Genomic DNA, 11,868 nt, shown 5'->3' with positions numbered 1-11,868 from the left:
GGATGAAACTGAAGCACCCGGAGGCAACCCATGCAGACACGGGGAGAACATGCAGACTCCACACAGACAGTGAGTCAAGCCGGGAATCGAACCTGGGACCCTGGCGCTGTGAAGTAACTGTGCTAACCACTGTGCTACCGTGCCAGAAGGGAAAGAGTCATTACGGCTCAGAGGGTATCCATTCGGCCCACTGAGTCCATGCTGCCTCTCCAGAGAAATCCAATCAGTCCCATTCCTCTGCTCTATGCCTGTAAAAACCAGCACCTATGCCGCCCAGGCAGCCTGGAACCACCAAAATTTTAGAGTCATTTACAGCACGGAAGGAGGCCATTCGGCCCATTGTGTCCATACTGCCTCTCCGTGGAGCATTCTGGTCAATCCCACTGCCCCACTTGATCCCCATGAACCCAGAGCATTTTGCCTTTTTAAAAACATTTATTTTGACAACACCAAACCAATTCCAATTTCCAACAAGTCTATTTTAACACTGCACATATTCGGACGTGCAGCACACAAACAGTACACTTGACACCCGCTGGACACGTGTTTGAAACAATCCTGCAGGATTGGGAACTCCAGTCCCAGCCAAGTCCATGTGGGCTGCTCACGCGCGGAAGGTGTGCTGCCAGGAGAATGACGTGTTACGCCGGAGTGGGCGGGGCTGAGGTGTGACGCGTGAGGCGCCGGCTCAAGTGCGCCTGCGCAGAGGGCGGACGGCTGAATGAGGGTCTCTTGTGAGTGAAGCTGTGGCCGGTGGTCCGGACCTCAAAAGGTAATGAACGGGCAAAGCCTGTCGCCGTCGTGATATGAGGGCTTCGCGCGTCGGGAGATATTGTTTTTAGCCTTTCCGTCTCTCGCTGCGAGCCTGTTCGTGGGCGGCAGGAGGATCCCGGGCAAAGGTGCAACGGCAGCAATGCAGACAGGGCTGGGGAACAGTATAGGATCCTGTGCCGTGGCAGCAATGCAGACAGGGCTGGGGAAAAATATAGGATCCTGTGCCGTGGCAGCAATGCAGACAGGGCTGGGGAAAAGTATAGGAGCCTGTGCAATGGCAGCAATGCAGACAGGGCTGGGGAAAAGTATAGGATCCTGTGCAATGGCAGCAATGCAGACAGGGCTGGGGAAAAGTATAGGCTCCTGTGCAATGGCAGCAATGCAGACAGGGCTGGGGAAAAGTATAGGATCCTGTGCAATGGCAGCAATGCAGACAGGGCTGGGGAAAAGTATAGGATCCTGTGCAATGGCAGCAATGCAGACAGGGCTGGGGAAAAGTATAGGATCCTGTGCAATGCCAGCAATAATGCAGACAAGGGGGGGGGGGGGGTTGCAGGTCCTGTGTAATGGCAGCAAAAATGCAGATATGGCTGTGGGAAAGTGCAGCATCATGTACAATGGCAGCAATGCAGACAGGGGGTGGGTGGGTGCAGGACTCTGTGAAATTGCAACAATAATGCAGACAGGATTGGGGAGGAAGTGCAAGATCCTGTGCTATGGATGCAATGCAAACAAGGATGGGGTGAAAGTTCAAGATCCTGTGCAGTGACAGTAATGCAGGCAGCTGGGGGGAAAGTTCAGGATACTGTGCAATGTCAGCGATGCAGACAGGGCTGGGGGGTGGGATGGGGAGTGCAGGACCCTGTGCAATGGTAGCAATGCAGACAGGGCTGGGGGGGGGGTAAATGTAGGTTCCTGTGCAATGGCAACAATGCAGTCAGGACAGGGTAGGGAAGAAGTGCAGGATCTGGTGCAATGGCAATATTATGGCAGAACTCAAGGCAAAATGCAGGAACAGAGGTTTGCTGGGCAAAACTGGAGGTGTGCAAGGTCTGCGTTATGACCATAGTCAGATGGACCTTGGGGAAAGTGCCAGTGTCCATGGAGATGGTGGGGAGTGAGTTATGATGGTGTTAGGTATGTTCAGAAAGTGCTGGCCACGTGGCTCTCGCTTGCTGGTTTGATAATGTCATACTCCATTGGGTTTGTATAATCAGTCCTGTGCTGGATGGCATAAGTGTCTAAGAATACAAGTGAACCACTTGTTTATTAATACTTTCGAATGTTGTCCCTGAAGGCACAACAGAGGGAGTGCAACAACTATTTTTACTGAGTTCATTTTATTCCTATTTAAATATTACTGAAAAGAGACGCGTTGTTGAAGCTTTTCATCTTGCACTCATAAGGATAAACACAAGAAATCAAATTTCAAACAATCATAACAATTTTATCACAACACAAGAAAAAGGTGCAGATTGGTTTGAAATCTGGCCAAAGCAACAGGGAACGCTCGGCTCCTCAAGCTCCAGGGTAGCTAAAAAAAAAAAGGGTTGCAGGCTTGAATGTGTTCCTTTTGCAAAGAACAAATCCCTGTGTTTGAATGTATGCCACTTCTAGCAAGTGTAAATTAGCCACATTATGAGTTCAACTTGCTATCTTAATTTGGTTGTTGGTGTAGCTATTGGCTGTTGTTGCTGTTGGCTATATTTTTTTTAAATTTAGAGCACCCAATTAAGGGGCAGTTTAGCGTGGCCAATCCACCAACCCTGCACATCTTTGCGTTGTGGGGGCGAAACCCACGCAGACACAGGGAAAATGTGCAAAGTACACACGGACAGTGACCCAGAGCCGGGATCGAACCTGGGACCTTGGCGTGTGAGGCAGCAGTGCTAGCCACTGCACCACCGTGCTGCCCCTGTTGGCTATATATTTAAATCGTGATATGCCACTGGGAAGAAATATTTTTTAAAATCTGCCCATCTGCTGTTAATGTACAACCCCCTTCACAGTAAAATGAACCTAATCTAATTGCTGCTCAGAGTTAGTACAATACCATGTTTGTTCACCTTGAATTTATCACTTGCCTGCATTGACAGACAGACAGAAAAAATGTAAACAGCTGATAAAGAAATTGTCAATGTCTGTATTTATATTACAAAGAACACAGAATGTGTTGGGAATCAGCAACACACACACTGGGTTGAGATGAAGATAAACTATCTGCTCTTTGATGTGTTACCTCCTCGCATTGCAGTAAGTCTGTACTCTCAGTTTCTTAAACAAACAAAATATCAGTCCGTGTTCTCGCTGTTAACGTTGTGGCGCACTATGTGATAGATTCCATTGATTTCAGGCTTGTCATTCCAACAGGGGTTATTGCGAAATGTTTTCTTTTTAAAGTGTTAGGACTCACTGGCTGCATGTTTGTGTGTGTTGACAATTTTACATCGTCATGAAAAGAAAATATTTTGTTAGGATGGCACATTGGTTAGCACTGCAGGTTTGGTGGATTGGCCATGCTAAAATTGCCCCTTAGTGTCGAGAGATACAACCATAGAATTTTTACAGTGTAAATTGAGGTCATTCGGCCCATCGAGTCTGCACCAACCCTCTGAAAGAGCACCCTACATAAACCACTCCCCCACAATCCCATAACCCCACCTAGCCTGTACATCTTTGGTCTGTGGGAGGAAACTGGAGCACCCGGAGGAAACCATGCAGACACAGGGAGAAAGTGCAAACACCCCACAGGCAGTTACCCAAGGCCAGAAAGGGCGGCTAAATATCCAGTCACATTGCTCAGTCTGGATTCATATGTCGGACCGAGTAAATGCAGCAGATTCCCTTCCTTCCCTAAAGGGCATTAGAAGACTTGATAGTTTCTGTATGACAATCAAGTCGTTTATTGCAGACAAACCAATGTTCTAATTAAATGACAGAACAGGCTTCTTGGATTGAATTGCCTCCACCTGGTCCTCTGTTCTATGCACAAAGTGGTTTGCATTGCGATATTATAATAATAATAATAATCTTTTATTATTGTCACAAGTCGGCTTACATTAACACAGCAATGAAGTTACTGTGAAACGCCCCTAGTCGCCACATTCCGGCGCCTGCTCGGGTACACAGAGGGAGAATTCAGAATATCCAATTCACCTAACAGCACGTCTTTCAGGACTTGTGGGAGGAAACCAGAGCGCCTGGAGGAAACCCACGCAGACACTGGGAGAACGTGTAGACTCCCCACAGACAGTGACCTAAGCTGGAAATGGAACCTAGGACCCTGGCGCTGTGAAGCAACAGTGCTACCCACTGTGCTACCATGCTGCCCTTCCCTGATAGGTAATTATTTAGCAGTAACTTTGGTACTTTTAAAATTTAGAGTACCCAATTATTTTTTTTCCTATTAAGGGGCAATTTAGCGTGGCCAATCCACCTAACTTGCACATCTTTGGGTTGTGGGGGTGAGACCCACGGACAGTGACACGGGTCCGGGATCTAACCCAGGTCCTCGGCACCATGAGGCAGCAGTGCCAACCACTGCGCCACCGTGATGCCCCTCATGGTCATCCTTACTGATATAATTTTTTAGTCCAGATTTATTTAACTATCTGAATTTAAAATTGCCCAGCTGCTGTGACAGAATTTGAACTCATGTCTCCGGATTGATGGTTTTTAAAATGTTCTCGTGAAGCTTGCAATGATGGTAAGAATTTGAAAGCTGCTGGCCACAATCAAATGTTTTCCTGTGAAGTAGTGGCACAGGATTCTGCTTTCAGTGTGTGGGGGAACTCCTTGATTGGTACATTCTCACCTCTGCGTTTGCTCAAGCCACATTCTGGGAGATCACATTTCCGTGTCGTACCCAGGGTGTGCTGCGTTGCTGCAGGCGTTGTGCTCCAGCTGAGCTGTTAAACTGATTTATAAACATTCCCATGACACTCCTCAGAAAGGAGAAGGAAGTTTTTCGAATCATCTCAACCAATATTGTTGTGGGTCAAAATGCTGAAACTTCCTCCCTAGCAGCACTGCGGGAGCACCCATACACAGACTGCAGCAGTTAAAGCAAGTGTCTCATTGCCGACTTCTCAAGGGCACTTTGGGGTGGGTGATAAAAGCTGGCCTTGCCAGAGATGCATATGTCCCTTAAATATATATATTTTAAAAAAGCAACAAAAAGTGATTAGCTTCAACTGCTGTTTTTGGGCGCAAATGGGTTGCTTAGTAAATGGTGGTTGCACAGAAAAACGCACGTCGTTGGCTTGTGCGATACCTTGAACGTATTTTTAGCTGGTGATGAGGCACAGTATCAGTGCAAGTTGTTACATTTGAGTAAGTCGACAAATGTGCAACACACAACCTGTGGGACACCGTTGGACGTGTGTGTTATGTCTGGCCCAAGACCAATGCAACCTTGTAGATCTCCTGGGCGTCATTCTGAAAAGTATTGAGATACTAAAGTTTGAAACTTTTAGTTTTGGTACAGCGCAGATTATTGAAAAATTTAAGTGATTTATTTTGTTTGATATTTTCTTTCCCCTCATATTCTTTTCTTTCAGGAACTATGGGAATCTGGGTGTAGTGTAGTTTAGCGGTTTATAAAAGTTAGTCAAATTAATCAGTCAAACAAAGTTATGAAATAACCCATCACGGTGTCCTGACTAATATTTATCCCTCAACCAACACCTGTGAACAGATTATCTGGTCATTATCACCTTACTGTTTATGGGATCTTGCTGTGCACAAATTTCCTACACTAGAACAGTGACTCCACATCATTAGCTATCAGATACTTTGAGAGGGAGTGAAAGGTGCTGTTGAAATGCAAATCTGTCCTTCCCTCTTAGTTACTGGTTCAATGAATCAAAATCACCCAGAGGGAATTTTCACAGTAACTTCATTGCAGTGTTAGTGTAAGCCTACTTGTGACAATAATTAAGATTATTAAAATCCTGGCACTCCTTCCCTAACAGCACAGTGGGTGTACCTTCACGTCAGGGCCTACAGCTGTTCAAAAAGGAAGCTCACCAAGGATGAGCCTGATAGAGTTTAAGGTGGTGCACAGGGTGCATATGACCTGGGTGAGAATGAGTGGGTTCTTCCAGGGGGTAGTGTGAGAGGTGTGGGTGGGGGCCAGCGAATCACGCGCACATGTTTTGAGGTTGCGAAAAATTAGTAAGGTTCTGGGCGGGAGTGTTCGCGATCTTAGCTAGGATAGCGGAGGAGGAGGTGGACCCGGACCCTTTGCGTGGGTCTCACCCCCACAAATGGCCAAGCCCATTTTAAAATTGACACAAATTTCTACTTGGGAGAAATGCTTAAACAGCTGCTCTCAGTAAAATGGTAATTCTGGAATACAATTTAAATATGTTGTTTAATAGAAGTGAGAGGTTATTCTGAGGTTATTCATCTATATATAAATGATTTGGAGGAAAATGTAACTGGTCTGATTAGTAAGTTTGCAGATGACACAAAGGTTGGTGAAATTGCGGATAGTGACGAGGACTGTCAGAGGATATAGATCATTTGGAGACTTGGGCGGTGAGATGGCAGATGGAGTTTAATCTGGACAAATGTGAGGTAATGCATTTTGGAAGGTCTAATACAGGTAAGGAATATACAGTGAATGGTAGAACCCTCAAGAGTATTGAAAGTCAAAGAGATCTAGGTGTACAGGTCCACAGGTCACTGAAAGGGGCAACACAGGTGGAGAAGGTAGTCAAGAAGGCATACAGCATGCTTGCCTTCATTGGTTGGGGCATTGAGTATAAAAATTGGCAAGTCATGTTGCAGCTGTATAGAACCTTAGTTAGGCCACACTTGGAGTATAGTGTTCAATTCTGGTCGCCACACTACCAGAAGGATGTGGAGGCTTTAGAGAGGGTGCAGAAGAGATTTACCAGGATGTTGCCTGGTATGGAGGGCATTAGCTATGACTAGAGGTTGAATAAACTCGGTTTGTTCTCACTGGAACAAAGGAGGTTGAGGGGCGACCTGATAGAGGTCTACAAAATTATGAGGGGCATAGACAGAGTGGATAGTCAGAGGCTTTTTCCCAGGGTAGAGAGGTCAATTACTAGGGGGCATAGGTTTAAGGTGCGAGGGGCAAGGTTTAAAGGAGATGTACAAGGTAAGTTTTTTTACACAGAGGGTAGTGGGCGCCTGGAACTTGCTGCCGGAGGAGGTGGTGGAAGCAGGGACAATAGTGACGTTTAAGGGGCATCTTGACAAATACATGAATAGGATGGGAATAGAGGGATCGGACCCCGGAAGTGCAGAAGATTTTAGTTAGGCGGCAGCATGGTCGGCGCAGGCTTGGAGGGCCCAAGGGCCTGTTCCTGTGCTGTACTTTTCTTTGTTCTTTGTTCTATTCTGTTCAGATATGTGGAGTGCCGATGTCATATCGGCAACGGCGGTTATTCCTTTTCGAGATAGGCGGTCATTCCTTACGGCTGATGGTAACCAGCTCCTTGAAATGTTGTACAAATAAACCCCATCTCTTGTGGAACCTCTCACTCGCCCCCCTCAAGGCAAATTTCATCTTTTCCAGATACAAAAACTCCATTAGAACCCGTAGCAACAGTGAGGCAGAGAGTGGAGCAACTGTTCTCTACCCCAACAGGACCCGCCTGCGAGCGATCAGCGAGGCGAAGGCTAAAACATCGGCCCCTGCTCCTGTTTGTAGCTCTGGCAAGTCCGACACCCCGAATATGGATCCCAGGGGACTGGGCTCCAAATCCAATAACAATCGACGAGTATTCTGCTTTCCTCGCCCCGGCCAACATTGCCTTCCCCATAATAGCAAAGTCAATTCACCCAGCCCCTCCGAAGCGTCACCTGCTCCTTCACCCTCAGATGGGTCTCTCGCAGCCGCACCACGTCAGCTTTCAAATGCGAGGAAACTCTCATTGTTTCAACGGTACTCCCAGCTCTTGCACTTTCCACATTACCAAACAGACCGGGGGTGTCACCCCTCCTCACTGCTCCACCTATCAGTCATAACTACTACTCCTGGCCCCGCCCAGCAGTGGGAGGCAGCCTTGCCCCTAGTCACCGTCAGCCACCTACTCTTTTCCTCTCTTTCCCAGAACGCCCCCCCCCCCAGCCATTTACTCTTTAAAAAAAAACACCTCCCTGTATTGTGTGTCTCTCTTTCCCCCCCCTCCCCCAACCATTCACACTTCCCTGGCCCATCAAAACCTATCCATACAGGTTCCAATGACTGTGGCCACTCCCCCCCCCCCCCCCCCACCTCTCCTTTGCTATCGAGGTGCCCCCAGCCACAACCCCTCCCCCACATGCCAATATCAAAAAGAAAACCAGCACAAAGACCCTCCACACCCAGACCTTCCAAACCCCCAATGCAATGATCCCTCAAACCAGGAAGAACCAAATCCCAACAAATTACCCCAAAGTCCCAAAACCATCCCCCTCTCAAACACAACCTGAAAGAAGGATGAAAGATTAAAAACAAAGTCCAAACTCGATTCAGTCCCTCTAGCTCTCAGGAACATCTCTGCCTCCTCCGCCGTCTCAAAGTAGTGTTCTTTGGAGTTATGTGTGACCCTAAGCATCGCCGGGTAGACCCCCCCCCCCAAACCTCATGTTGCTTTTATACAACGCCGCCTTCGCCTGAACAAAGGCCGCCCGCATTCCAGCAAGCTCCAATGTGAGATCCTGGTATTTACAAATACCAACGCCTTCCCACCTCACGTCGATTCAGCTTTGCCCATCTCAACACCTCCTTCATCTAATACCTTTGGAAGCAGACTATCACAGCCCTCGGTGGCTCATTCACCTTTGGTTTCATCCGGAGCGACCAGTGAGCCCTGTCAGCTCCTCCCCCAAAAACATGGCGAACATCTCCGCAAAGTACTCGGTCGGTCTTCAGCCCTCCAGTCCATGATCCTCAGATTCTGCCTTTGAGACCTGATCTCCAGGTCCTCCATTTTGGCTCTCAGCCCATTGTTACTCTTCACCCCCCTCCGCAGCTCCATACCCATCGAGGTGAGCTGGTCGCTGTGCTGCAACAGAGGCCCCTCCACCCCCTTCAACACCTCTCCATGCTCCCGCATCTCGGTTGGCCTAAGCCCCCTTTATCAGGGCAAGTGTCTCATCCACCCACTCCTTGATCAGGCCATCATCTCCTTTTGATGCCTGTCGAAGTGCTTGCAAAACAGCAGCTCAAACTCCCCCACCATTACTTTGTCCACTGTTTTGGGCGCAGCCCCACCCGCAAGCTTGCTCCCGTCATCTTTCCTCCCACTGAACTCCCCACTGAGCTTGCCGGCGGACTATCGCTCGCAACTTTTCTTCCCAGATTAATTTTCCGGCATTTTGACATCCTTTGATTGCTGCAACTTTTCTAATAACTAATCACATAAAATTCTCCTCAAAATCTGGGGGAAAAGGGCCAAAATATGAGCTCTTCCAGGAGCTACCCAACATGTGACCACATGTCGCCACTGGAAGTTGATATCTCGCAATCTTGGAAGTAGAATTATTATTGGAAGGAATTGAGAGCTTGTTATGTCTTGTTGCCACAGTGTATACTCAACAGTATTTCTTCTACAGCCCCACTAAAACACAGGCTTTAGATACTGAGCATTTTCCACATGACACCCTGCAACAGGTCTGTAAATGTCTTCTCACCTGGCAAGCTTTTAATTCCAACTGTGAGGTGTCGCATTGCAAGTTGCACATCCTACACTGGGTTTATTGTGGTACTATAGTGGTACGGATCTTGTTAATCCATGGGCGGAATTTAATGTTCCCCCGTGGGTCATGCTCACTAGCTGGAGAATAGGTGGGAAACCCACATTGTTTCTGTGGGGGAGGCCTGACCAAATTTGAGTGCCTACCAGGCATTTAATCGGGCAGCGTTGGCCCTTCCTTGGGATTTAGGACCCCATGGTGGAAATCCTGCCCACCCAAAGCCGCTGGCCTGTCTTCACCAGGGTTCATCGGTGGATTCCTTGACTTGGGTGGGTGAGTGAGGGCTTGTGGGGGAGGGGTGTTAGAGGCAGGGGGAGGGGTGTGGTTCACTATAGCCACCCACTTTCCTGATGCTGGATCCCTTTGAAAGAAGGACCCCCACCTCCCCAAAGGACACAGACAAATTTAATAGGGTTCATCTGGCAGCCTTCGGGAGGCACAGGAACTCTGTGCCGCTCTTGTTTGATCCCTGAGCCACCACCAAATTCTGGTGGGCTCAGGGATAATTGGTGTCAATTGACACCATAATGAGCCTAATTGACATCTGGTTGCCCGTGGGTGAGTTTCCAACACAGCTCCTGCCTCCAACTTAATTGCAGGAGATTTTCCTGCCATCGACAGGCTCACGTGCGGCCTCTGCCACAATTCAATGGGCTTGCTCGCCATTTTTCCCACTGGCTCACGCTTCATTGAATCCAGTAACGTGTGACATTCTCTTAGTGAGAGTCATAGAACGTTTATGACACAGAAAGAGACCACTCGGCCCATCATGTCTGCACTGGACAAACAACGAGCCACCCAGCCTGATCCAGTATTTGGTCTGTAGCCCTGCAGGTTACTGTACTTGAGGCGCTTATCCAGACACCTTTTTAAATGAGAGAGTTTCTGCATCTCTTCCATTCCCAGACACCCACGATTCTCTGGGTGAAAACTTTTTTCCCTATCTCCCCTCTACTCTTTCTACCAATCACTTTAACTCAAATGCCGCCTCGTCACTGAACTCTCTGCTAAAGTAAACTGGCCCTTTCCACCACATCCAGGACCCTCACAATTTTGTATATCTCAATCAAATTTCCCCTCAGCTGCCTCTGTTCCAAGGAGAATGCCCCACCCTATTTTCCAGCCCTGGCAGCTTCCTCGTAAATCTCCTCTGTACCCTCACTTTTAATAAAAAAAAAAAAAAATTTAGAGTACCCAATTCATTTTTTCCAATTAAGGGGCAATTTAGTGTGGCCAGTTCACCTACCCTGCACATCTTTGGATTGTGGGGGTGAAACCCACGCAAACACGTGGAGAATGTGCAAACTCCACACGGCCAGGGATCGAACCTGGGTCCTCGGCGCCATGAGGCAGCAGTGCTAACCACTGCACCACTCTGTACCCTCTCTAATGTAATTACATCCTTTCTCTAATGAGGTGACCAGAACTGCGCACAGTACTCGAGTTGTGGCCTAACTAGTGTTTTGTGTAGTTCCAGCATAACCTCCACGCTCTTGTGTTCTGTGCCGCGGCTAGTAAGTCCATATACCTTTTTACACACTTTATCGACCTCTCCTGCTATCTTCAGGGTGGTCATTCACTCCAAGTTCCCTCACTTTCTCTACACTTCTCCGTATCCTCTCAATTTATTTTGTAACCCTTTGACTTACTTGATCTACCCAAATTCATCTCCTCGCATTTGCCACCTTTCTGTCCACCTGACCAGTCCTAGTTCTGCCCTAATGCAAGAACTATCTTGGTGTTGGAGCATTAAAATAACATGTTAACTTTATTCTAATAACATTTTAATGTTTGTATATTTTAGGTGATCTGTTTTGTCCATTGGGCATGTTAACGATGATGAAAAACCCCTACGCTGACCTGTTGGAGCCTCTTGATCCTAATTTGAAGGAAAAGAAGTTCTACAATCTGACCAAATTGGAAGATGACAGATATGGTGAGGAAAGCTCCGTTCCGCAAAGGTGTAACGCAATTTATCCATTAGGACATATATTTAAGTTGACTGTTCGCTCAGTGGCTTGTGCCAATCTTGGTGAATCCCGTAATTTCCAATTGGATTGTCATTGGGTGTGCAAAAGCTGCACTTTGGAATGAATGGTGCAAACCTCTCTCAAGGCTGCTTAAAAGAAACTGCGCTACACTTCCTTAAATATTAGTGTCTTGACATCCGAGGAATTATGATGATTCTGCTGTGAGTTTTGGCAGTCTGTCACAAGCTGTAATGAAAATGAACCAGCAGTGTTGTCCTTTCAAATTGAAATGTTCTTCGATGTTGATAGTAGAGTCCTTTTGCATTTCTCCTAAGATCAAGAAGCGTAAATGACTAACAACCGGGGGGTGGGGGGGCAGCAATTTTGGTCTGTTTCCGAAAAACAGGCA

General features: G+C 47.4%; 1 protein-coding gene across 2 annotated transcripts in view; it reads left to right on the top strand.

Moving 5' to 3' along the window:
- Positions 1-661: 661 nt before the first annotated feature.
- The window catches only part of aco1 (aconitase 1, soluble), a 62,075-nt gene continuing 50,868 nt past the window's right edge, over positions 662-11,868 (top strand). The window contains exons 1-3 of one of the 2 annotated variants that reach the window (XM_072517349.1): positions 720-772; positions 2,935-3,027; positions 11,294-11,425. In XM_072517349.1, the coding sequence (XP_072373450.1) occupies positions 11,317-11,425 (109 nt within the window). In that variant the 5' untranslated portion in view covers positions 720-772; positions 2,935-3,027; positions 11,294-11,316. Of the gene's footprint in view, positions 773-2,934; positions 3,028-11,293; positions 11,426-11,868 lie in introns of both variants that reach the window. The other variant, XM_072517348.1, reaches the window with a different exon arrangement.

This window comes from Scyliorhinus torazame, chromosome 9 (assembly GCF_047496885.1).
Source record: "Scyliorhinus torazame isolate Kashiwa2021f chromosome 9, sScyTor2.1, whole genome shotgun sequence".
NCBI lineage: Eukaryota > Metazoa > Chordata > Chondrichthyes > Carcharhiniformes > Scyliorhinidae > Scyliorhinus > Scyliorhinus torazame.
The sequence above is the reverse complement of the archived record's forward strand: the minus strand, read 5'-3'. Positions and strand labels throughout refer to the sequence as shown.